Below are 26,678 nucleotides of genomic sequence, written 5' to 3'. Positions count from 1 at the left end.
TACTTTTCTACATTGTTTATTGGTATTAGCATGTATTTTTGATGTTTACCACAGTATATTTGATCATAAGACAAATATAAATTAACGTGTTTTGCATTTGTTAGGTGGAAAAAATTCGAAGAATAATATTATTTTTATTTTAATGATCAATGTATTGTTGCTTTTGCTCCGGCTTATGCTTTCACTGGGTAATCGAAAATTACTAAAGGTGCCGTAGCGCTTCTATGGAAATATTTAAAAACTACTCCTTTGGTGTCAAAATGACCGAATATCATAGTAAAAGTAACAATTTTTTTAAAATTTTCTGCTGTCTGTCAAAAAGTCAAAAAGTGGCAATAACTCAGTTTTTGCCACTTTTGTGGAAATCGCCGATCTAAAAAAACATTCTTCGATTTTTGTGGTCTACTTATGTTTCAAATATTATGCTCAAGCAATGTAGTGATTTGTACATGCAACAGTGTTATAGATTTACGAAAAGTGACAAAAACGTATTAATTAATTAATAAGTAAGTAATATGTAGTAAGTAATTTTGGACTGTCAATAAAAAATGTTAAACCATTTTTAAAAGTTTGTCTATGATACTTGGTTATTGTGGGGTTGTTTTTAATAATTTTATTCCTCCATTGACGCCACTCCGCCTTTATGAATGCCAGAGACATGTAGTAAACTGTTTTTATTGAAGTTAATGTTATAGCAAAGAATTGAAATTAATGTTATTGCTGCTAAAAATAAAAGCCAAATATTTTCTACAAATCTCAATGTTACTGACATAATAATTTTTATGATTTGATTTTTATTCTATGAAACCACTTCTTCTCTTCTGTTCATCGCACATAACACAAAACGAACGTGACAATCACCTGAACAAAAAAAATTTGTGTAAAATTAGAAAAAGGAAAAAAATGAATTCATTTCATTTGAAAGCTGTAATATGTCAAATTAAAACACAACGGAATTTAATTTAAAGCGTATTCCAGTCATTTTTAAAACAGTCAAATAATTATTTAGAAACCTGTTAACAGAGGGATGGTTGATTGGTTTTAAGAGATCAAAATTGCAAAAATGAATAATATAGTAACTTAAATACGAGGTGGTGGAATATAAAGCTCGTCGTTCATACTCATTGTCGACCGACGACTGAACGTGGTGCTGATTTCATCGGGATCTTTCATACGCTTTAGTGCAGGAGCACAATGTTCTTGTTGAGGATCTTCTGCCGATTTTTCAGCTGTGTTTTGTACAACCTGAATATTTTATTTATTACCAAAACAATAAGAAAATAACTTCAAAAACTCACATTTTTCTTCATCAACTTCCGAAGTGTTGCAAATCGAGAGATCGTGAACAGAATCATAGCAATAACAAATACGAAAAGTGTGCATACAAATCCCATAAAATACCCGTTCACATCGAAATTTTGAGTTATGACATGCTCAACTGAAAATCAACGTTTAATTTTTGTTTAAATTTGGAAAAAAATTATACCTGATGGCACAAGAATTACAATGCTCACTATGAGCCCAAAAATCGGAACTAATAATGTAAAAAAGAAAATGTAAGGAGTGTTGGTATGCACTGTCACAGCTGACCCAATGTTTGAAAGAAGCCAGAGGATCTGTAATTAATTTACTTTTGCCTCAAAGTATTCTTGAATTGATGAAAATTGAAATTTTCTTGTTTCTGAGATATAGCAGCGTGCCTGCGAAAATTACTCTAAAATAGTCCCGCAGTTTATCACAAAAAAGTTGAAAAAAAATTTCCAAATCTTATAAAAACTGCTAGAAAACAGAATAGTGTAAAAACTTTTGTTGACGACTTAATATGTTCCATTGTTCATAAGTTGTCTTTACAAAAATTCAAATTTGTCGGTACCAAACTGAGTTGCAGAAAATTTAACTTTTTTTAAAAATAACACTACGTTTAAAGTTGTCTTTTTCTTAATTTGAAATTGAAAAAAATCAACATTTTCTAAATTATTTTATTATAAGGAATGATTTTTTAAATAAAATTTACTAGAACTCTGACAACGTTTTTTTTAACCCTGTTCAATTTTTTGACGCAGCTATGAAAGAAGGCTAGTACAAAATTGAAAACAAAACTATTTGGAAAAATAGGATATCGGGATATCCCATTTTTCTTATTTTTTCTTATTTTGGGTTCCCCAAAATTGCATGTCTTGCATGTTAGAAATATAATTCAGATTGATTCGTCCAATTGAGAAACAAAATATTGTTATTGATTGGTTGATAAGTTACATCATCATTAGAGTTTTCTCAATTATGAATACAATTTTTCTCTTTTCTTTTTTTGCAGAAATGCCTCTCGTCATTTGTAAATGTTAAATTTTGGAAAATTTCAAATATTGTTCCTCATTAATATTTCAATAGCATTCAATTGTACTTCTACAAAGTGCAATCTACAACTACTTGACCTCCAGAGTGAATTTGTAAAGCTTTTTGTTCTATTTGAAACACTCCTTTTTGAGAAGACCACAAAAACCATAAGATTTTTGATACAAAAAATATGATGTTGGAGACCAGCAGGCGCCAAAATATCTCCGATTTCAAAGACTCCAATTTCAAAATATTGCGGGCTTTGAAGGAAATGATGGCAGAAAGATGGAAAAAAGATCTAATGGTATGCGCTTTGTCTTTCGCATTACCGACCATTTCCTCTCCGCATTAATTTTTTGTCATATTAAAACAGCTGTGAAAAAAAATTGAATCAGCACACCACATATAGACTAAATACAGCCCAGGTGCAAATCAAAATTTCTATTTTATTCAAACATTTTATCCAATGTTTCTAGGCATGTAAAAAAAACTCGTTAATATTGTTTTGATCTATAAAAAATACACAAATCTACTCACCTGATATACAAAAATTGGCAACAAGAAATGAAAGCCAACAATACCAGATAGTTCAGGATGATATGTTTTGTAGCGGGTTTCATCATATTCAAAAACATTTAAAAACGTGAACACTACAGTTGGGATAATAACCAGGAACTCGATGAGCTGAAAATGTGAAAATTTTATTCTAATTTTCTTTATGTTAAGTGAATTTATAATTTGTAAAAAAACGTTTTTACTCTAACTCTAACATATTAATTATTTTTATTCAAACAATGTATTGATGGAAATCTGCAGCAATTCCCAAATGTATTTTTTTTAATCCATTAATATTTGGTAATTTATCAAACCATTAAATAAAAATCTTTCCAAAAAAAAAACTGAACATTTCAGAAATGTTCCATTATGATATTTGGCCATATTGGATAACAGTTACATGAAAGTTTTAAAAAAAATATGAAATGTTGTTTAATTACAAATTACCTTTTGAGTATTGAAAATTTATTTTAAAAATATTAAAGAAGGAATTGTTTAAGCAGTTTCGGAATTTAGATTGACTAAAGCACCATGCAATTGCACTTTTGAGTGCATTGCTACAGAATATCTCCTTAAACGTTTTTTTTTGTCGAAAAATTGTAACTGAACATAATTCAACTTTTAAATTTCAGATTTGATAATCAACTTAACTGATTTTTACCGTTTCATTTAAAGTACATATGGCTTCTTGATTTTTCGAAAATCGAGCAGTAATCTTTTGATTATTGTAATTTTTAGCTTGTTTAAGATATGCAACTCTTACCAGGACTGCAAAGAAAAGCAAATTTTTTGCAATAGTTTTGGAACACTTGTTTTCATTTCCTGACATAGACCCGGTTGGACCCTGCAATTCATATATAGGACTTTTCAAAAAAAAAAGATGGAAAACATTCAAAACTGTTCAATAACTGTTTTTATTTCAAAATTGTCTTACTAAATTCTCGAAAAAATAGGAAAACAAAAAAAGCGTAGAAGTAGAAAGAGGAATAAGTGCTAGGTGAAACAAAAAGAAAATGGTGGAATGAAAGAAGAGAAAGGAGATGGACAGCAAGAGCGTGACGCCATTTCGTGGCACTAATAATTATACGTTACGAGAATTTGATTCAGTGAAGATTCAAATAAATGTTCGCTCGATTGAAAAGATGGAATTGAGAAGAGAAGGGCACAAAACAAGGAATTCAGAGCCGGGTTGGTGAAAGAAAAAACACTGCCAGATTGTGCATTTTCGCTCGCTTTATGGACAAAAAACTCAGTCTCCAGAAAATTCAAACCTTGAAGCTGCAACACTTTTTTGAGACACAAACCGAGTTCACTTTTACAAAGTTTTGCAGAAAAGATCTTCGCATGACGCCGGAATTCTCAATCTGAACATCATTTAAAAAAGTAACACTTAAATGTCAGAACAGTATGTATTAACTTTTGCTATATCATCGCCGTTTAACTCCCTGAATTGGAAATCACCAAACCGATCAGCATTTATCGTTCAGGAATAATTTTAAAATCTTTTATCTTTCATATTATTCAGAGTGGTTCTGAAGCAAAGCTCAAAAAGCAAAAGTCAAACAATATTGTTTCAAAATCAAAACTACATAATTTGCAAGTTTTCATTTTTTGAGGCACATAAGATAACATTTTCAAATAAAATTTTTTTACCTCACCGGTATGTGGTAATTTTTTGTGGAAATGTGCAAGAAGTTTCTAGGTTTCTTCTAGGATACTTCACCGTCCGACAAACAACAAAACGGAACAATAGAGAGCTGGAATTCCTAATAACATGGGCCAATCCTGGACGGCTTGTTACTATGTAAGAATTGATGTGAAAAGTTTTGCGTTTCCTCATCATGCGAAAATGGAAAATCTTACTGAATAGATAGGAAAATAGAAAAAAGCAACAGACAAACGAGTGAAAAAAAACGGGAGTGGAAACGCGTGGGGTGTGGTGGGAGTCACAACAAGAGTCAAAACACTAACACTGAGCGCTGTCAGCCGTCTGAATTTGATTAGATTCATTCTCATTCCCGCAGAGATTTTTGATCCTGAAACTGATTACTAATTGTATGAAGGGTTTGAATTTGCAACAGATAATGATGGAAAGTGTTACTGGTATTGCGTTTTCCTTCGTTTTTTTTTTGAATTAAAATTGTTAGGTTTCCATGAGGGCACAAAATGCCTGCATGCCTAAGAGATAGACCAAAACTACCTTAGAAGTCTTAACTATTGTAAAAATATCATTTCTCAGCAATTCATTCCAACTTTTCAACCAATTTAAGCAACCTAAGTACGGGAAGTTTGCAATAATTGGGTCAAAAGTTGTAAAACTGAGAAATGTCTAAAAATGGTCTAACGTTTGTAGAACGCTAGAAATTTTTCGAAAAGTTGTAGAACATTATCAAGTTAAGAGATAAAATGAAATAGGCGTAACTTTCACTGTTAGTTTTTCACTAATGGCATAAAATAGGAATCTACAACAGAAAAATATAGGAACAATATGACAGATTTCCGAAGTTTGCACTTGCATAGCAAATTTTTTATTCAAATAATTATTTTTTTGGTTGTCCACATTTTTTTGATTCCTGATTCCTAACAGAACAGTTTCTGCAATTTTGTATTATCGAGTAAGTACTTTTGAAGGAGATAAATCAGTAGTGGGGACTCCTATCTCAAAACGCCATAAATTATTTAAAAGCGGAAAGAGGCATATGGTTGCCTGGAAACATACGATAATATAAAACATTTTTGAAAGTCGCAACAACACTGTAAAATAGCGTACAATGCTAGAAATTTCATTTTTGTAGATCAAACTGTTCTGCTGCAAAATTAAAATTTGAAAAAGTACAATAAGATTAAAAAATTGTAATTTATTAGAATTCGACCGTTACCTTTAAGACCCCAAGTTCGGAGTTTATGTTCTCCAGGTTATTAAAGCGAAAAATCACAAATATTATCATATGACAAAATTGTAAACAGCTATTAAAAAATGAAATGTTTTGTGAGTGTTCAAGTTAGTATATTTTCACAAAGTTTTAAAAAGGAATACAATTTGCAAACCGAAGGCAATAGGTTACTAACTAAATGATAGGCTAAAATATATGTTCATATCAAAATTGGTAAAAAAGCAGTAATGATGGTAACAAAACATGTGATAGCACCTGTGGTGTTGTGAATTGATAGCAACAACTCTGTGAGAAATAAAGCGGTAAAAGGTGGAGAAGAGGTCTGATTGATAATGGGGGCAAATAAACAGATGATTTTATGTTGACATATGTGCCAGCTATCGTCCGTCTATTTTTCAGAGCAACAATTGAATGGTGCTTAAAATTGTGGTCAGAAAATAAGGTAGAGACTTAGAGAAGAAAAACCCAGACCACCTAGAAATAGTGAATGACGAGGAGGAAGTTGGAGGCTGTGATAAGCTTAATTAGATATTCGGAGATTGGAAAGAAAAGTTAAATGAGGGGTTTGGAATTTGACAGAAGGAAAATGAAGTCAGAAACGAAATCAAATTCTTATATTCTTATTTTCAGAAATGTCCTAGATACTCCAAAATGTTTGTATTTTAACGTCTTTTGCAATACATGAAAAAAAAAAACAAAAATGAGTAAAGCACGAATGTCTTGTTAGCTCAATTTACAAACACTTTAAAGGTACAATTTTAGGCGGCATACAAATTACTTCAAGAAAAAATTGAATAAATGGTTTTCAAAAGAATCTTCAAAATATGTGCTAAAACTAGGAATCGTTTTTTTCCTTATGAAAGTAATACCTAAGAAAGACAGACTAAAGCATGTTTTTCAGGCATGTTAAAATGAGTACAAATAAATAACAGAACCCCACGAGACACGCTGTGCAGCCATTCCAAGCAGTCAGACAGTCAGGAAGAAAAGCAAGACGGAGCCGGTTATTGTGCAAGAGCTCGGTGTTTTTCTCACTATGTACATACGTAATAATAGTGATCATTTTATTTACATAATGCTCAATGCCGACGCTACGTGTAATTCATTAATTCTCATCCTTTTCTTTTTGAGACACCCGGGTAAAACGTGTGATGCCAAAGTTATGTATATAAATTTTATACTCTCATAGAAAACTACTCTGTGATAAATATAAACGTATAGAAATAAAAGTTTGATTAAAACTAACAGTTCTGTAAAATGAGACAAAAATGAAATAGAACGTGGCGTGTCAAATGGAAAACGCCGTCCGTTTTTGTTTATTTTGCTCCAAAAGAACAGCCCATCACAGTTTATGTGTGCAATCATTTCCCCTCTCCTCTTTCCATGTTTGGAAAGAGGCAGAAACGTATGGAATGATCTAAAATGGAGATGTAAAATTGCCAAGTTGAAAGGAAAAGTTATCAATATTGAAAAATAGATTAATTGTCGAACAAACTTAATTCACAAAGCGTCAATTTGAAATAAGTTTTTTGAAAAATAACGAAAATTTACTAAACAAACGAAACATAAGATATTTTTACAAATTTAGAGCTTTTCAAAATTGGTGTTTTCAAATTTTATTGTTTTAAAAAGGTGAAGAAAAATTAAATAAGAAAATCACCCAAATAGCCTTCTCTTTTTTCAACTTAGAGTTGCCGAAAATATAAACGTTACAAATTTCGATGGATTTTAATGGCCATGATAGACTTTTTTAAAGCTGTGTTTTTAACCTGAAAGTGTCAGGGATTTTCTTAAAAAAGAAACTGAAGGCAGATAAAAATGACGAATTATGTCGAAGTTGGATTATTTGTTTTCAGTCAAATGTTTTTTCTTAATATTGTTGGATTCACTTGGTCAAGTCATGAAAATGAAATTCGTATTTGAAAATGTATTTTTTTTGTTTCATTCTCGACAGTGCTGGTTCAAAAATTTTTTAAAAATTGAAAAATTGTATTTTAAGTAAAGGTGGTGTAGTCGAATTTTTTTCTATTGCTTTATTAGACTCAAAATTGTCTGAAAACACCGAATTTCATAATAAAACTTCTTGAAAACTTTTCAAAAAAAAGTTATGGTGGCTCGAAAAATGGCCCAAAATTAGTGAAAATTTGAAATTTGACCGACATATTGTCGCAGCGCCTGGAAACAATTTTTTTTGGAATTGTCGTCTAATTTTGGTTATAGATGTGTACCATCTTGCGTTTTCAGCTTTATTAAGGTATTTAAAAGTCGATGGACGAAGAGAATTGGTTAAAAAATTTGACAAATCTCTTCGTCCATCGACTTTTAAATATTTTAATAAAGCTGAAAACGCAAGATAATTGACCTGTACACCCAAAATTAGACGACAATTTCAAATGTTCATTATTGAGCCAATTCCAAAATTGAAGTATGGAATTTTAAAGTAATTAATTATAAAAAGTAAAACGGAAATGTTTATGCTTGAAAGAGGAATTTGTAAATATTGTATTGACTATTAAATATTGATTCTGAATATTTTCAAAAGACCATTCGAAATTCTGCCGGTTTTTTCTCTATTTAAAGAAACGTTTTAATTTATTAGTCCTCATTTGAATATGGAAGAGCGTCAGTTACATTCTTACACAATTTTTATTTTTCAATTCTTTTTGCCAATTTAGAAATGCTCCTTAAATAAGTAGTCATAGCTCTAAATGCTGCCAACACTTAAGCAAAATGAAATCTCAAAAAATATATGAATTTGAAACTTTTTTCAGATGTACAGACTTAGGAAAATTAACAGTTAAATTGAGCTCGCAAAACGTTTGTGAGAGAAATGTATGCAGACAAACTCAAAACGATTTTATAGATCTATCTAAAGTTGATTGAATAAGCGTATAATCAGAAATTTACGTAAAAAATTCTTCACTCAACTTTTTTCAAAGTTCATATTCCACCTCTAGAATCCAGATAAAAAAGCTTTTGCCATTCCAATTCTTAAGTATAAAAAAAAACTGAACGTAGACACTCATGTCCCATCACGTTTCTCCCTACATTTCGGCAAGAGAGAAGGCGAAAAACTTCTCGAACTCAATTCGGTTTTGATTGTGAGAAAACTACTTTTGTCGCATGGTGGGGAAAAGGGGGAAGAGTAGAAGTGCGCATCATCAAGTTTTGTAGTTGGGAAAAAATGTAGGAAAAAAGCATCTTCCTTATTTTTCAGTTTTCGCGCCAATGAAAAAAAGACGAAATAGAGAGAGAGAGAGAGAGAGAGAGAAAGGGTGGGACTCACAAATAGTAAATTGAAGCAGAGGATGAGGTAAGAAAAGATGAATGTTCGAGAGTAGAATATAATCTAAGCCTAGTTCCATTCTTCATTCATTCATTTATTCATTCGAACCAGAATTGATGCTTCACAAAAGAGAACGAAATGGTGAAGAAAAGATTTGTTGTTTCGATTTTGAACACCGATATTTTGTTATCTGTAATCATGGTTTTTGTCGTCATCAAAGTTTTGTTTTCAGCGTCTTCTTCTTCTTCTTCTCGTAACATTGAGTTAGAGCTCCCCAGATACTCTATTATTAGTATTTCTATCTTAATTATACCCTATTCTTTGTCGACGTCACATATTTATTCCCGCCCTCATCTTTTTGAGTTTTCGCAAACGTATTTACGAACTTACAGCAAAGCCTGGTGGTTAACGAGGTCATTTAGATGATGAAAGAAAGAGGGATGAAGCGAGTGATAAACACACAAGTAGTAAATGTCAAATGGATTTTGAATAGACAATGAGAACCAGGTAATTGACTTGTAAACCTTTTCAGATCTTATCATAAAGAAGTTGGGCGATTTTATTCAGTGGAGTTTTAGTTCGAATTCAGGAAATTGTCCCAGGGATAGTAGAAATTAACAGCAGACACATTCCAGCTGAGTATCTCTTGCTTTTTAGTTGTCAATTATATTTCAACTTTTTTAACTTCACTTGTCAAACAAATCAAATAAAAAAAAGCTCAGTTGGAAGTTAATCGTCTAAAAAATTACCTATACAAAAAATTATTTAATTTGATAAAAATCAATTTGCGGCCGCTGCAGCACGGTTAAAATTGAACTAGAAACTTTTATGTTAATTTTAGCTTCTTCTTAAATAAAGTTTTGAATAGCCACAAAAAATTGTTGCAAGGCGTTTTAAAAATTCTCATCATACAATTTAATTTTTGAGGGTCATTTTGAGCTAAAATAATTATTCCTCCTTATAAGGATATTTGATAAAAAATAAGCATCACTTACAAAACTCACAAAAAAAACTTGAACTGCTCAAAACATTTTGACAATATTTTATAAAAAAGTATTGAGTTTGGATTCAAAGTTGAAAATTCGACAGTTAAATTTTTCAAACTCTGTTTGTGAGCGAGATCATTATCACTTTAATATTTGCTTTACCAATAGAATAATACGAATCAATTCATATATTTTTTCAATTGGATTGTTTCTAGAAAATGCCATTTATATTTGTTCTATTTGAAAAATAGACCAAATGTATAAAACATCCTAAAATCATTTATATAATAACACCTGCTTCATCGCAGTTGTCAAATGTTCAATATAGTTTTTTTAGAATTATTAAAATATCAAAGCTTCCTTACAAATGTTAAAATAGATATAACATATTATATAATTTTCTGTCGAAGTTTACAATTTTGGAGCTCGCTGGTTTTGAATATGAGTTAGTATTCAAAAATACAGAAAAAGTACCCCAACGATATTAGGAATTCATAAACGAATAATTTAAAATTTGAGTGAAAAGCACCAATAGAATGAACTAAGATACATAACAACTTAGTTTTAAAACGGTCGTGAAACGAACACAAACATAAACGCACAACCAGATTGGGGGACCAATATGAAGCCGATCCAAACAAAGGAACACAGACCTCACTTTCACTAAAAGTACACAATTGAATCATTAGAAACATGGCTCTAATCGTTTTCTATCACGGAACCCATCTGGCAGCTAGGAAGTATGATCAGCCAGAAAAAAAAGCACTGACAAAGATAGATGGACGGCAACATCTAGCGGATGTACAAGGATGAAATGAATGACATAGTTCCTAGTAAGAATGGGGGAGAAACACATAGAAATAGGTCCATTCCCCGCATAGTGGTAAATGTGGTCTTACCAATTAAGAAATGTCCGGCAGAGGGAGAAGAAGAGGTGGCGACAATTAAAGGATTCGTGAAAAAGTTTTACCTCCTTCTCATTCTTTTCTCTTAGTTTTTGAAATAAAAAAGAATAAAAGAACGGAACAGCCTTGAGATACCTCACTCCTCCGTTTCCACCCCCTTCATTTTTCAATTGTTATGTGTTACTTCTCATGCTAAAATATTCGACTTGATTCAACATTGAACAAAAAGCAGTAAATAACCGAGAACATATCAATGTGAATGTCTTCTTGGTTTTAGGTAGTAGCTTCTTGGTTTTAGTAGTGGATACTTAATAGACGTGATGGTTCTCATATGTATTTAATAAATGTATGAGCATCACAATACAAAGCACACTTAAAACCAAAGGTAACTTTTTAGATGACATGATTTCTTCAAATCTGAAAATTTAAAACATAGGCATGTTTCCTATTAGTCCGGAATATCTATTGGTACTGCACTCAGATCGGTTGAAAAAATCAACTCTGCAGTCGCTGAAGATCCGGAAAATATAACTCCGTGCCACACTAATGGATAATCTATAGTATTCAAAAAAAAGTTTTCACTAAATTGAAAAGCTTACCTGTGTTTGATGATTAAACATTAAATGCAACTGAAGGAACAAGCCACTTGAAAGTGTGATGAGTTTGGTTTCCGCCAAAGAAAAATTTTAAAAATCCATTATTGCAGTTTTCATTCACACTTAAATGTTTATTCTAGAACAATTGTTTAAAAGAAAACAGAAGTAAGCCACGTCTTAATTAAGAAAATAAATAATGTTTTTTTTAAGGGAATCAAACCCAAGAAAGTGTGCGATTCTGTGTTTGAAGCTCACAACTAGTGATTGTAATTGTAAAAATTTTGCTCTGAAAAGCTCTGAAAAAAACGTGACTGAGCACAGTGATGAAGCTAACAACAAATTGAAATTCTCACCAACCACAAAGAATTACTCAAAGAACAGATGCCACGCAGCCGCATTTCTGTGTCAACACCTTGTCATTATAGGATTTGGCTGTAGTGTTTGAGGGAACAACCGGGGGACGACGAACAGTGCAATTATGGTTCTGGGGGCAGAAGGGGGCACCTGCTTAACCGTAATGCAATGATTCATGAGTCAAAAAAGCAGATGTCGGTTAAATGAGAAAGAATGTGAAAAGTGAACTGAACAATATGGTTAGAAAGTAGAACAAGAGACGATTGGGAAGATTTGAATCGTTTAATGAAAGTTATAGGTTACTCAGGTCACACAGTTCGCGTTTCAAAAGTGACACCTGATTCAATGAAATGACAATTAGTGGAACAGAACAATGAAGCTTGCATGTTTTGTGTGTTCTGTTATAAGTTTCGCTACCATATTGAATCATGTTCATTTTAATAGAATATGAATAGAAATGGAAATTTTGCCGGACACCCTGGGTCAACACTTATTCTCCTTTTCGTTTCATAAACCATATTTGTCCTTGCTTTTGCTTTTTCGATTCATTCAACATCTGGAGTTCATATTTTCAAAATGGTCTGACAATAAATCTGGTTTGTTGAGCATTACATCGTATGAATTTAAAATTTTTTTCATCATCTCGATGAAATTAAAAAAAAAACTACAAGACCTTTGTAAAATCGCAAAAACTAAATAATAATTAAAATAAAGGAACACTTGAATTGGTTTCACTAGGAAAAAAAATCCATTTTGTACGCGCCAATTTTATTTTAAAATTTCTGGCAATTTTTTTTGAGCATAATCATGAGTTTGTTGCTTAATTTTACTTTTTAACTTTGAAAGTGTGTTAACGTGTGACTTATTAGATGTGGACAGCAATTGGTAATTTCGGCAGATTCAACAGTTTCAGCAATTTCTGCAATTTTCGAATTAGCCGATGTCTGATTGCTGATTGTCGTCAATTTCCAATTTCTCGCGCACCCCTGAGCAGCAACAATTTACTGACATACATCTCAAATTTATAAGTTTTTGTAGTTTTATTTTTTTAATAACAGGGCAATAATAAGCCTGTCTACAAATAGGGGTTCAAATATGAGTTTTTTGAATACAATACTGAAGTGGACGCAGAAGTACTGCTGCGGCATTGAAAAATGATTGAATTTCAATGAAGGCTTTTTTTCACATTTTGAAACCAAGAAAAACATTATTACAAAAGTTTCAACTTTTTGTCACTTTTCAAAATTAGTATTATTAGTCTACTCTGAATTCTGTCCAACAGTGTTGATGTTTTCCATATAATATTTCCAAGACACTTTCACTTTTTATATACCCAATACTTTTCATCAAGTTGATCAAAATATGAATTAACATGCCATAGTTTCTTTGCAATTATCGTTTCAAAGTATAATTCTGACATTCAAACCGTCTGGCAATCTGTTTTTCAAACCAGAAAGTGTATTGAACTATGATCAGTAGATTGTTTGATACGAAGATTGCACTTTTAGCCAGTTTTTCCGAGACTATTCTCCCCACTTTATCTTCGTGTCTCCTGCAGCTTGTCTGATGTCCTGTCGTAATGATACGTGTCCTTTTTCTGCCCTCACACGAAGAATTTCCATAAACCTGAACTACATTTAAAACACGCGCCGCCCATCTGAGACAGTACAAAATAAAGGTCGAAAGTCTAGAAAACATGAAAAAAACGTCAAAAAGACTGTTTACTTTTCTGTGCGTATTACAAATTTTCAGCTGGAAGCTCACTTTTCCGCTTCTAACTTCCATTTGCAGAGTTCAAGTAATCTGGAAATGGATTAGAATCGTGGAAAAGTTAGTGAATAGCAGTTTTCAAAATTGTGAGTTGCTTGCACTTGAAATTAGCATAAATATTTTCTAACTGTCATGATAAATTGACAGATCGTTTTGAAAAAAGTGTTTAAATATTCCAACAAGTTATCGCTGTGAAAACTCTCTTTTATCGTAACTACTTAGTTGTTTGCAAACATTAAAGTTATGAGAAATAAAAAATAAAAAAAGAAGAAATCATTAGTACACAGAAGCGTGTTCCAGTTTTACTTTTTATTACTGTGGCGCAAAATGGAATAAAAATCAGATTGATCTAATTTTTGTCCTTCTTAATTTCTTTTATTTTTGTGATTTCTGAGAAGTCAATAAATCAGTTGTATTAATTTTTTTTATTAATTCGGTTGCCAGCCAGCAGTAATTCTCTTCAAATCGTTGCGATTAAAGCAGTTTTTCAAACATTCAAACTATAGAATAATTTAAAATCTCGAACAACAAATTTCTTGATGACTAAAATGTTCTCTCAGCCTTGATGTATTCAATAAAACATTCGTAACACTGTTAATCATTTCTAGAATTAAACTTATTTTCAGAAAACCTGTACACAAAACATCTATAAATGCAAAACTGCAAAAAGAAAAATAAAAACTTTCTCATTCGTTTTTGTTTGTTTTATCAAAGTGTATCTGAATGAGTGTCAGTATAATTAATTTCAAGGAAAGCGTAAGAAATTGTGTGTTTTTTTTTTCAATTTTGCAATTAAAAAATAAAACCTGAGTTGGTAAAAATGCGTAAATCAAAATTGCAGGAATAACTCGAGCTTTTATCACAATGACCAACATGAACTAACGTTTAAAAATTTTATTGTATTTGTTTGAGTGCGGTCTAACAGATTTTATAAAAAGCTTGGGTTTTTTCATATCGAAAATTTCAGTTTTCACACTCGTGATTCTCTTTTTCTGTTTTTTGTTGCAAATGTTCCTCTAAGCTTTTGTGATGTTATGATACAATCCCGTTCGATCGAGATTTAGCCGGAAGTTATTCACCTTTTCAATTACAACTATAATCCTTCTTCATTGAATGTGATCTCCCTTTTTGACTGCAAAAAAGATGCTCCGTTTCCAAATTTCAACTAAAATAAAGATCAATTTTTCACTTCCTGCACTGAAACTGCTGAATAATCCGTCATTGCAAGTACCGCGCAATGCGTCAAATATTCATGTACGTACTACGAGCAACACACATTACAGAGATCGTTTTGCATAATATTATGATAGTTGGGTCCGGAAAAATAAACCATATAGTCTTTGTACTAGGATCTGGTACAATATTTTATTACTTTGAATAGAAGTCACAATGACAAAAAGTTGCTCAAAACCACTTCGAATGATTCATATCCTAATCAATAACATTTTATATACCAAGATTTTTGATATTTCCACATTGCTGAACATTGGAAGTGAATACGTTATTCAATCATAAGCTTCATGATTTGAACATTACTTTTCTAAAAAAAATTATTGTTAATACTACTCTATGTTTTTTTATTGATTTACGGTCAAGAAGCAAACGACATAAGTGGAGGTCCCCACAAAGATTCGTAGCATCCCTAATTTTTGTGTTTTTTAATCCGATTTTAAATTGACAACCAAAGTTAGAAGTCTTACTGAATTTGTAGTACAAATAGTAGCCAAGAAACTCAAAAGTTAAGATAACCTAGTTTTCATTGTCTTAATAAATTTTATTATGCATCTTTAAGAGACGCTTCAAACCCATCTTATTTTTGAAAATTGTTGAATTTTAGTGGTTTTATAAATTAATTTGTGCCTAATATTCAATGTTTTAAAATTTTAAACGAGAAGTTGTTCGTCCATTGTGGAAAACGCAGTATTTTTATAAACGTCCCAAATCGGTGTGAAGCGTTTTCAGAAATTACTGGGGACAATTAGAATATTTTGGAGCTACATTTCCAAACACTGACAGCTAAAATTTGGCGATCTGTTGAAATTTCTTGCCGTGTATCCCTGAACTACTGGTGGTATAAATAGGATAGTCAACAGTGCTAAAACATTTAGATTATGATCGCTCCCGGTTATATAAACTGAGTCCTGACTTTTACAATATTCTAGTGCCGATTGTACACATTTTCAACAAATTTCCAAAAATAAATATAACGTGGAAGCTTGCTGACAAGAGGAATTAAACCCCAGACTTAATCAAATTTTAAAATTCAAATATTAATCAAATTTTTTAGCCACAAAGAAAATTTCAACTTAAAACTTATTACATTGTGCCTAACATCACATTTCAAAAGCACTACGTGAGCGTAAAATTTTTGGTAAAAATTCAATCAACATTAGCAACATTTTTGATATTTCATAGCATTCTTCATGAACTTTCATCAAAGCACAGTGTGGTTGAACGATTTCGAAAATTGTGTTCCTACATGTTCAAATCATGGTTTGTGTTTTCGTTTATTCTATGTACATGTGTTATGATGTTTGCAACGTTTCTTTCTTTTTTTCACAAAACGGAGAGAAAAGAAAAAGAACAATGGTCCCCGGGAGGTTCAAAAAGCATGCGAATCGTGGTTTAGAGCGGTGCATGCATCTATAAAACGATAAAAGTTCAATATGTTACTGTATACGTTTAATTTCAATCATTGGTTCATCTTTGAAACATGAATACATTCCCAACATGTAAAAGTTTATAAGTTCAAAACTGCAAAACGAGTCTAACGATGATGATCCCTCGAAAAATAGATTATGCCTATTTCAACGTTTGCAAACTTTTTTACATCTGTAAATGATGTCATATTGTAGTTTTGTTTTTTGTGTTGTGAACTTTATTTGCAGCTCGGAGTCTGGGTCTCCGGTTTCTGTGGCACTACTGTGAATAGAATTCGAAAACTGGGCCCTCGGCAACTGACATTTACTACAATAAGGAGACCGCTAATTGAGTTCCCCTTATGTTGTCTGTCTTATTTTTGTTTGCTTTTTTTTAGACTTCTGATCGTTTCCTTGCATTCTTCCCAGATTTAATTTATTTTTCAAGAAGAATTTTTATTTTATATTCAATATTCATTTTCCGATTCACCGATTTTCTTCCTCTTTTTAATTCTTTTAGTCCCACTAGCACGTACACCACTTGCAACCACCAAAATGGTCCGCTTGCTTCTCTAAGCGACCGCGATTTTTTTGTCCACTTGCACAGCTACCGCCGTACTCTTCCGGGTTGTTCTATTCTTGGACGCCGTGCTCCGTTTTTCTCCTCTTCTTCGTTTTTGTTCTTCCTTCCCACTCTAGTCGTCTTTGCATCCTCTTGCCATCATCATCATTGCGTCTGCTCCTCTTCTAAAGATCATTCAGAATTGCACAAGCGCACGTTTCAACAGCAAGCAAAATAGCGAAAAATATAGCTCTTCGGACCCTTTTTCTCAGGCGCAAAAATCAAAGTTCCTGTAGAGCTTTGAAATTGAAGAAAAGGGCGATGGAGAGGGCACAAAGTCGAGAGTGCTAACACATAACGGAAACAAGGGAGCCAAAAGGAGAAGATTAAAAAATCGAGAGGAAGCTTGTCTCGGGCTGGATCAACACACAAACAGCAGATGTGATGAGAAATGTAATGAAACACTTGGTGAATTGGCAACAATTTCCGGGTCATGATCGATGAACGATATTAATCAATTTCAATTCCGAGCTCCAAGAGCGAGGAAAATGTGTTTTGGGCATAGATCACAAATGTGCATACTCAAGTGGTATCAGACTGATATCATTATTAACTTAGCGCACATACTACGAAGTACTTCGCCTTCAAAAGTTTCTAGAAACAGACTTGAAGTTAGAATTAAAGGTATGTAATGAAAATTGCTAAGTATTATTTTTGTTCAATGACAGTTCATTTTTATCAAATACTTTCATTCAATGGTATCAAAATGTTTTAATAATCAATATTAGTGGAACTGTTTGTGGTACTTAGAAAGTAAAAGCAATCCAGTCAAGACTTCTGATAAAATTACATCACCGAGAACAAAGACACAAATTTTTTGAATTCAATTATGAAACTATATTATACTCTAGACCGAACTAATAAAAATTATTGCAAAAAGAGTTCATACATTTCTGCATCACATAGTTAGGCAATGTCACATATCAAACTTCAAAAAATTAGCACATAAATTATGACACACATTAGTTTGCTTGAATTGGCAACTGCGGCTTCCACTAGAAAATGAGAGAACTAACGGTTTGGTTGATTCTATGTTCCTAAATCAAATTTAAGAGCTTCGTACTATGTGCACAAAAGTACAGTACTAATATGGGCTCAGAGATTGATAGAAACTGCGCAAGACTAGTGAAAGAGCAATTATATATACCGTAGGATATGGAATTGAGAGAAATAACGTTACAATAAAGAATGAATGTTTTAGAATAAGTTTTTTTACGGAATCCGTTCGTGTTTTGTAAAACTTATGAATCATTGGTTACTATATCTGCTCCATTACTGACCTCTTTGAAATGAGTCTCTCACAATTGCTATCAATTTTGCAATTTGTTAGTACTGTAAGTTTAATGTGCGCGGCGATTTACATTTCCTCATTCTTTCCCTAATTAGTTTAACTTCAGCAATTAGTAAATGATTGGTTTTATTGATTTTTTTCCAGACTAGATGTTACAACAATTATTTCCCTTATTTATTTTCTCAAATTTTTACAATTTATGTTTTCATATCGGTGTATATTTAACAGCCTGATAATTGAATTTCATACACACAGTGAACTTTGGAAGTATTTGTCTGATTTAGTTAAACCACATGTTGAAAGATCTGAAATTGTTTTTATGGTCAACTTTTCCAATACACAAAACACATGTCTCCAAATATGAGACAACTCCTCAATTGATCTAAATGTTCATACGGCTGGTGATGTTTCACATGAAAACAATTGAAAAGTTTGAAGAACATTTATTTTGTTTGTGCCATCAAAAAAGGACGATGTATTGTGATTCTTCAAAATTAAAATATTGATCGTCCAATTTTAAAGATCACTTGTATTGTAGTGACCGTGATGGCCGATGTGATATGATTTCTCGTCGTTTGGTTTATCACTTTCGACTTTGTGGAACTAATCTCTGCAGGCGAGATTATTAAATAAATTGACATATAATCAGATACCTAAATATAGACGTTTTATGATTTTGGTTGCACTGCGGAGTTCTATAAACGTATATTTTGTGATAATCACACGAGAAACTACAATTGGATTGAAGTTCGAGAAAATAGTTTGGCCAATAGTTTCAAGCTGCCTATTTTTCAAGCAACATGTGAAGGTTGAATTTATTGTAAACTTTGTGATACAACACCATGTGAGATAGAAAATAGTTTTTGATCATAACACTAATCAGTTCTTGGAGTTTTAAAATGACTACTAGAAATCTTTTATTTATTCAAGCGTAATAATGTACTTATATTTTTGAAACATCTTAACTTTAAGGTTTGATCACTGAAATAGTTTCCTTTTTCAAAACTGCTAAATTCAACAGCTTAATTTTATGATCACCTGTAAACACATACTTTAGTGCATATGTAGTTTCATATCCAGAAAATTGTACTAATTATAAGTTTTTCGAACTTTCATGCGAAAACATTCTGTTTTAAAGTTGATTGTTTAAACTATAAACGCAGTACACTCTAGAATATTAAATAAGATTTCACACAATATGTTTTTATACCCAAGAAAACTAATAAACTACGCATTTTGCTAATAGTAAGCAGTTTGGTTTTAAATTATATTGCTCTAATTGTTTCTGCAAATGAGACTTCATTCGCACCTAATTGAGAGTCATTTTCGTTTTTGTCCCTGTACGTTTATGCAGTTATGACTCAATTACCAAACATTTAGCACTTTAATGCAAATCCGTGCGGAACTCAATAAGTTCGGACTTTGAACACTGAACTCTTGCCCCTGTCCGGCCTCTTTTCCTCTCATTTTTTCTCTTGCTCCGGAGGGAAAAACGGGGCAGTGAAAGACGACGAAGAAAATGCTTCCGCGTTTAGTTTTGAAACACGACGTGGTGCTGGCCGACGGCCGCTGGTCGGAATAGGATAGATTGTGCTCCAAAGAGCTCTCCGGAGCGAGCCGAGAAGAGCAAAGCTCGGGTCACAGCAACTCTATTGCTTTTCTGGACCGGGAAGAAAAGAAAGATGTCGCAAAGTTCAGACACATTCAAACATCAAGCTCCTCATTTTCCAATTTTGTGTACCAATTTAGACTCCTGCACAAAAGAGGTTGAAGGCCCTTTGAATAGAATCTGAAAGCTTGAGTTATGCTCTGGATTTATATAGGGCTAGAGATCAATGTATAGGTGGCCGAGAAGGCGTTGCAGATAAAACATCATATACATATTTAATCATCAAACCTCCGCCCAATGATGTCGGAACCAGTGCCCCAGGCAGCAACCAGGAAGAAGAGGAAGTGGTGGAAAATAGTTTAGTGAGCTTCCAAAAGGATATCTCTCTTTACTTTTTAGCAAAAAAAGTATAAAAATATCTCTCAATTTGAAAAACATGTTTATGTTCTAGTTGACGTTTCTATTCTGAGCTTTCGAATTAGATCTGAATGCAGAACCACCTACGAGAAATTCAGATCCGCATATGTCGTTTAATGTGGAACCACCTGCCCACTTCTCTTCGAATGAAGAAGGAAGTGGTGTCAAAGTGCTGAGCTGAAAAATCAGAGTAACGTAGATGTCGAGCACTGCTAAAGATCAGACTTTGTGAAAGAAATCAACTTGCTTCCAGCCATGAAGTTGCCACACATTGAAAGCAACTCACTCAGTTCCTACAGTGACCTACAGTGTGAACATGAAGGTCACCGTGATTCTACATAATATTTTTAAACTTCCCTGTTTTTCTAGGCGTCATTGAAGTTTCAAAACAAAAAGCACAACATATGAGAGACATTACATAACATCATGAAATATCTGTCACGTTTTTTGTCTAAACATAATCCTGATAGTTTGTATGAAACAAATTTACTAGATCCAAGAAAAAAAAATTATTTTATATTTCGGAAAAATCAAGCCCTTTATATATAAACTAGAGTTTCAGTCAACATTAAATGAACTTCCACAAAGCTTAACAGATATTTTTGTGAATGAAAATAAGTTCATAAAAGTTTTCCCTTGTGTTGTCGGTTGCATATCTGTTGCATTAATTCCAATGTATTTTTTTTACACTTTGCAAAGTCGAAAAGTGTATTTATTGCGAGAATCTGGAGAATCTTGTGAAACTACAGGTGTGACTAAAAGCTGATTCCGGTCTATGTGCTTCCCAGTTTAATGATAGTTGATTGATCAAAAACTAAGAACAAGTTTTTTTCAATTAAAATAAAGAATCAAAAAGATCACACCACGGGGTTGTTGCAGTCCGTTTCTATGTACAGTTCGGCTTAAAATTTTCAAAGATACGGCGGTGGCGATTATTCGACAACGATCAAATCCCAATCGGAAAGTCCTCTTCTTGATCCAATGTGTCACGACCAGTTGGACGTACCTCTTTCAACCTTCGTCGTTCATAGTTCGCCAATTTTAGAAAGTATCCCTTTTGTGACATCTGCCTCCTGACTGTACCCACTGACTTCTAGCGGTCCGACAATCTGCGTCCAATTGGTCTCCGCAATATTTCCTCACGCTGCATCTCGCGCCGCAGCATGGTCTTTATGATGCGCAACAAGTTTTGCGAACGATTGTGATGACGTAGTTTCTCTATGAACGATGATCTTACGGTAAGGCAGAGAGTGAGAGATGAGAAGAGGGCGGCCGACAAACAATGCAAAGATGCGCAATGCATGTGTCTGAATTTGTCGGGTGTCAGTGGTGTGAAAAAGGAGCCTTCTAAAGTCTTATCATTCTAATGAATAAAAGACTTTGAAGATCTTTTAGACTTTCAATAATTATCAGTGAAACCATTCGTGATTAGGTGGTGAGCCTACGCCCCGCCCAACATTTTCCTCCTCTTTTTCTTTGAGCTATGTAACTCAAACATTGATATCAGTAACAACCCGCCGGGAACGACGTGACTGATAAATTCTCGCGGACGTGCCGAAACCGACTCAAGTCTTTTTTTGCTCTTAACCTTCCACTTTGATCACTTGTCCTGTTCTAAGGTTCTTAAGCTTGACACTATGATCTTTCGCTATCATCTTGCTTTGTTTATTTGTGGTGATGTTGGTGCTGAGCAATGAAACGGAGAGTGTGTATGTTTGTGGGGATGGATGATGAACACCTAAACACCCACACTTTTCATTGTTCTACACTTGTCAAAGATAAGGGCGGATAGATGGTATTTGAGATACTTTATAAATTTATGGTACTTAACTGTAACTGAGTAACTGAGTAACAAGTTCAAACTTTTCATCGACCGTGATTTTCAATTGATCTCTTTTTTCTTTCTCTTATCGTCATTGTTAGCTCTTCCATTCCCATTATTTCCCACTATTACCCTTCACTTAATCATATTATCATTTGAGACGCAACTATGTCATTTTCCTCTGCCCTTTCAAAAGATGAAGTCTACTAGTATCCAAGTTTAGAACACATAAAGTGATGTTATCCGGCTTTTTCTTCTTCTCCTCTCTTCTTCTTCAGATTTCAACCGCCTCCGACACTGGTGGTGGTGGTTGAAATTGAAAAATTGAGAGGCATCTCGTGTGTAGTGTGCTCTAAAATGTTGCTTTGAAACGAAACACAAAAAATAGAGAGCAACGGCAATGGAAGAGACCCCTTCTTCATCTTCTTCTTCTACCCGCCCTTGCCGTATCCACCATCTTTTGTTTTGTTCTATGAACGTTTCGTTGTGGAGAAATGCAAAAGGGCGTGGCCTTGTATCTTTTTGCTCCAGAAGCCTGGAGCACAAATATAGCACATGGAGGCGGGCGAAGACTCTAGGAGATACTTCCTTGTTCAGCACCAAACCCCGCCCATCAATTTCCGTTGAGTGCAGAAGAAGTAGTAGAGTTTATGTGTGTCCAGAACAAGAAAAGAAAAATGATGTTGCTCTTCTTGCATAACATGATTGAACTCGAGAATTATGTGTTATCCTTTTGATTCCTTTAACGCATCGCATTACCAATCCTTCATCTCTTTTTTACAGATGGACTTTCTAATCAGTACATCACTGTCGGAATCAACTTCCACATCTGCTGATTTTTGTGTAGTCTGTGGAGATAAAGCTATCGGAAAACATTACGGAGCAGTCGCATGTAATGGATGCAAAGGGTTTTTCCGTCGCAGGTAAGTCAAAGAGATCGGATACAAACCATCCTGTTATCTTTTGAACCTAACGAACCCTCTTCATTTAAGCGTTTGGCAAAATCTACAGTACACCTGCCGCTTCAACAAACAATGCAACATTGACAAAGATCATAGGAATGCATGCAGATACTGTCGTTTTCAAAAGTGCCTCGCCGATGGAATGAAGCCCGAAGCAATTCAAAACGAGCGGGATCGTATTGGTAGCACAAAGCGCAGAAAGAGGAGTGGAGCCAACTCAGAAAACAATTCTGATTCGGAGGGCACACCAAGTCCCAAGATTGTAAGTGAAACATTTGAAATGTTGCGTGTCAGTCCTAACTTTTTACCATTACAGGAAGTGATGGGAAACTCCGTCTCACGCAAATTAATTGAAATGCTTCTTGACATTGAACATCGTCTTGCAAGCAATCAAAGCATGAATGCACTTCTCAGAGACGAATCGGAAATGAAGAACAGCCGTCAGCGTGCTGTTAACTATTTGATTGGATGGACCAATATGTTGCATCCGCTACCTGAAGTACCACTTGCTGACAAGGTGAGAAGATGAACAGTAGCGAAAACAGCAAGAAGAGATAGAACAGCGCGGTTAAAGAATTAAAATAGAATATGTCATCTATCATCTGAACCGAAGAAATGACGATCATGTACGTCACTGGCAGTGTTCTCTGTTTGTTGAACTCGTGCCGATCAACTGTATGTTGTCTCGACAATAAATGAGAAATAAGAGATGAGAGAAATGCCTCTTAAAGATTCCTCTATGTTTCCTATTCCAATTTCTATCTATCATCACATGATATATGGCTGGGAAAACTGAGAGTAGTAGCGGAAGGGAATCGATACTGTTTGCAATCAACAAAGACTAGAGAATATTTGAAATGTGATAGTTTGTGACATCTTACGGAATGGTTGCCTATTTTCAGGTCCTCTTGCTCAAAAAGTTCTCCTCTGCATTCACACTACTAGGAACTTTGCAACGCAGCATGGCTCTCCCACACTTTGTTCTTCCAAACGATCAAGTGCTGAGCATCTCAGCTTCGCATCCTCCAGAGTTGTTCGAGGCCCTCACAAGAATTATCGATGAGCTGTTGACACCTCTCCGAAGACTTCGCACGGATCACGCAGAATTTAGCTGTTTGAAAGCTCTGTTGCTTCTCAATCCAGACGTGGTCGGAATTTCAAATAACACCCGCGAACGGATCAGAGAGGCCCGTGATGCATTGCTCAAAACCCTCTTCGCCTACATGAGCAACACACAAAACTCTATTGATGCATCACTTCGTGTTTCCTCACTTCTCATGATTATCCCATCTCTGATCTCGGTCAGCTCTTCAATTATGGAATTTCCAGCGCTCAGTGATCTTTTCGGGCTTGGAGATGTTATCAAGAGAGACACAATTAGTCCTAAAATGTATGTAAATAAATTTTCTATACTCGCGTTACAGTAACCCTATATTTCAGTGAGACTCCACCTCTCGAGATGAAACCAATGATGCCGAAAATTGCACAACCTCCAGTGACATCTGCTCCAACTGTTCCTACAAATATCATGATGAACAAGGATTTAATATCACAGATCATGAACAACCCACAATTGTTCCCTCTCCTCCCAATGCCACAGACAGCTTCACCTCCAATGAGCTTTATGGGACAGTCGGTAAGAGCCCGAATTTCAAAAACCCAGCGTTCCTAATCCAATTTAGTATAACAGGAATTCGGATGTCATCTTCAGTCAATGCCCGTCAAAGTGATACTCTCCTGAAATGACAGAAAGGACAAAGTGCCGAAACTACAGTATCCCCTCTCCCCAATAGTTCTTTCATTATGTGTCATAGTTGAATTGTTTTTTGGCTTCTAATAATAACTTTAACTAGAGACTCGCCTTAATATGTGTTTGCATAATCCTCAATGTTTCACTTATTACCCATAAGTTATATTCTTGTTACCCTAATTAACTCACAATCTTGTATCTCTCCTAAACAACAACTATTCGTTCAGCAAAAAAACAAAGCCAACCCCCCACGATTCTAGTCAAATCGGTTATAATTTGTTCCAGCCATGTGCACATATTCTTTACTCACCAGATAAAACAAAATTCCAATACTGAAACGTGTTATATTCAGTGTTCTCATTGCAATTCTCTCCTTTGCCAAGAATTCGATTTTTTTTTCCTTTTCCTTCGTTTCAAATGTTTGTTCCTTCCACTATTTCACGCTCATTGATTACCACATTAAAACATTTTAATCGAAAATTGTATATTTATCAAGTATCTTGATGATAAAATATTTTTTTACACATTATGCTTTATGCTCAACATTTCATCATCAGTATTAGTCGAGGTAAGAAAAGTTCAGAAATGAAAGGCCGTGGTTGATAGTCGATGATTGTGAACTGATAACATGCTCACGTACAGGAATTTGATTAGGTGATTTGTCAAGTGATGGTGTGCTGTTTCATCACATTCGTGATAATGTGGATGGCTTGAAAACAGAAACTTGTGAGCTGGCAAAAGTATGAAGTTGTGTGCTCCACCAAAATAATGAAAACGAACACATTTTACGCCGTTTCAAAGTTATTAAAAATGTGTTCCATGATTCTACATAGAATTCAGAGTTGAAAAGACATAATCGGATTTGATGATTTCAATTCTGTCGATGTATCTTTTCTTAAAACATAAATGACTTGAATGAATTAAATTCTCCAAACATAGATATACATATGACCCATTAAGTTATGATCAGCAGCTATTGTGGAGAATCAAGGGGCAAATATCCAAGCATGACGTGATAGGTTCACCGATTTTTCAATACATCATCGATGAAAGGGTGTCTTCTCAAACGCACAATCTGACCGAAAGATGCACGTCCTATGGCGGTTAAGCTTCGAACTGATGATAAGACCATCACGTCGTTGTTTCGTGGACAAATGGGGAAACATGGTAAAATTTATTGATTGCACTAATAATCCACTGGCTTTTAATATGATAGTATCGCTGTTCTAGAACTTGTTTTCATTATCTTGCATAGCATCCTCAAAGAGTTGAAAGATCAATCAAAAATCCTGAAAATTTTGTGCTCTGAATAATTCAGCTAATATGCCCAAATATTGAACATTCCAACGTCAATGTCTCCAAAAATGTTTGTTCAACAAATTAAAACACAAATTTCGCAATAGGAAATACTAATTTATTTAGTCTTAGAAAGGGGAATAATTTTTTCAGCTGGTCGCCCTGCATAACCAGGTTTCGATGACATCACCCACGATTTAGATCCTGGTTCTGAATAAAACATGAATATAACCACAATTGTTTGACCACATCACTTTTAGAAAAAATCATATTGACCGGGTAAATCGTCATCAGAATAAAGATCGGAAATAATCAAGACTTACTTTATGAAAAAATCTTATGAAGAAATAGAGATGTTATGTTTGAACTAAGCTTTATTAAAAATTCGTCACTACTAAAAAAGGTTCAATTTTACAATTCGGCAATCACAATGTTCTAGACATTCGAAGTCAAGAAAAATAGGCTAGCATTCTTTTGCAGAAAACTTGGACAGTACTTCAAAAGTATTTTGTGAAAAGCGTTGCTGAATGTAAAATATACAGTAGAACGTTTTGTTCAACAAAACTTTTTTTTTGTATTTTTTATCTTTA

General features: G+C 33.8%; 2 protein-coding genes and 9 non-coding genes across 12 annotated transcripts; 5 read left to right on the top strand and 6 right to left on the bottom strand.

Annotated features, from left to right (window-relative positions):
• Nucleotides 1-893: 893 nt before the first annotated feature.
• Nucleotides 894-3,735, bottom strand: T01B10.5 (uncharacterized protein). The gene is made up of 5 exons (NM_077039.6): nt 3,653-3,735; nt 2,872-3,018; nt 1,487-1,616; nt 1,299-1,438; nt 894-1,245 (listed from the first exon to the last, which is right to left on the bottom strand). The coding sequence occupies exons 1-5, from the start codon at nt 3,716-3,718 to the stop codon at nt 1,081-1,083; spliced, it is 648 nt and encodes a 215-aa protein (NP_509440.2). The 5' UTR covers nt 3,719-3,735; the 3' UTR covers nt 894-1,080.
• Nucleotides 3,736-7,282: 3,547 nt separating this feature from the next.
• Nucleotides 7,283-7,303, bottom strand: 21ur-13013. The gene has a single exon (NR_071714.1).
• Nucleotides 7,304-11,009: 3,706 nt separating this feature from the next.
• Nucleotides 11,010-11,158, bottom strand: T01B10.11. The gene has a single exon (NR_071713.1). It is a non-coding gene; the product is annotated as an Unclassified non-coding RNA T01B10.11 (non-coding RNA).
• A 772-nt stretch (nt 11,159-11,930) lies between these two features.
• Nucleotides 11,931-12,218, top strand: T01B10.12. The gene has a single exon (NR_071712.1). It is a non-coding gene; the product is annotated as an Unclassified non-coding RNA T01B10.12 (non-coding RNA).
• A 1,450-nt stretch (nt 12,219-13,668) lies between these two features.
• Nucleotides 13,669-13,746, top strand: mir-788. Its single transcript, NR_024001.2, has one exon. It is a non-coding gene; the product is annotated as a pre-microRNA mir-788 (primary transcript).
• A 3,234-nt stretch (nt 13,747-16,980) lies between these two features.
• Nucleotides 16,981-17,161, top strand: T01B10.9. Its single transcript, NR_071709.1, has one exon. It is a non-coding gene; the product is annotated as an Unclassified non-coding RNA T01B10.9 (non-coding RNA).
• Nucleotides 16,998-17,131, bottom strand: T01B10.10. The gene has a single exon (NR_071710.1). It is a non-coding gene; the product is annotated as an Unclassified non-coding RNA T01B10.10 (non-coding RNA).
• A 2,565-nt stretch (nt 17,162-19,726) lies between the features above and the next one.
• T01B10.8 lies at nt 19,727-19,870 on the top strand. The gene has a single exon (NR_071708.1). It is a non-coding gene; the product is annotated as an Unclassified non-coding RNA T01B10.8 (non-coding RNA).
• Nucleotides 19,729-19,872, bottom strand: T01B10.14. Its single transcript, NR_071707.1, has one exon. It is a non-coding gene; the product is annotated as an Unclassified non-coding RNA T01B10.14 (non-coding RNA).
• A 2,439-nt stretch (nt 19,873-22,311) lies between these two features.
• On the bottom strand, nt 22,312-22,661 carry T01B10.13. The gene has a single exon (NR_071706.1). It is a non-coding gene; the product is annotated as an Unclassified non-coding RNA T01B10.13 (non-coding RNA).
• A 200-nt stretch (nt 22,662-22,861) lies between these two features.
• On the top strand, nt 22,862-25,318 carry nhr-14 (Nuclear hormone receptor family member nhr-14; the record flags this gene model as incomplete). Of its 2 annotated transcripts, none has more annotated exons than NM_171743.6 (6): nt 22,862-23,003; nt 23,073-23,304; nt 23,359-23,559; nt 23,945-24,432; nt 24,483-24,678; nt 24,725-25,318. In NM_171743.6, the coding sequence occupies 6 exons, from the start codon at nt 22,864-22,866 to the stop codon at nt 24,770-24,772; spliced, it is 1,305 nt and encodes a 434-aa protein (NP_741861.2). In that variant the 3' UTR covers nt 24,773-25,318. The 2 variants fall into 2 exon arrangements, with proteins under 2 accessions (NP_741861.2, NP_741860.2); NM_171742.6 differs by having other exon boundaries at nt 22,864-23,003; nt 24,733-25,042.
• Between the last annotated feature and the right edge of the window lie 1,360 nt (nt 25,319-26,678).

This window comes from Caenorhabditis elegans, chromosome X (assembly GCF_000002985.6).
Source record: "Caenorhabditis elegans chromosome X".
In the NCBI taxonomy this organism is placed as follows: Eukaryota; Metazoa; Nematoda; class Chromadorea; order Rhabditida; family Rhabditidae; genus Caenorhabditis; species Caenorhabditis elegans.
This window is presented reverse-complemented; position numbering and strand designations above follow the sequence as displayed.

Excerpts from the sequence above, each read along its gene's own strand:
- T01B10.5 (NM_077039.6), bottom strand. The coding sequence starts at position 3,718 with ATGTCAGGAAATGAAAACAAGTGTTCCAAAACTATTGCAAAAAATTTG. Across the intron at positions 3,019-3,652 it reads TGCTTTTCTTTGCAGTCCTG|CTCATCGAGTTCCTGGTTAT; the intron begins GTAAGAGTTGCA and ends TCACATTTTCAG. Across the intron at positions 1,617-2,871 it reads TGCCAATTTTTGTATATCAG|ATCCTCTGGCTTCTTTCAAA; the intron begins GTGAGTAGATTT and ends AATTAATTACAG.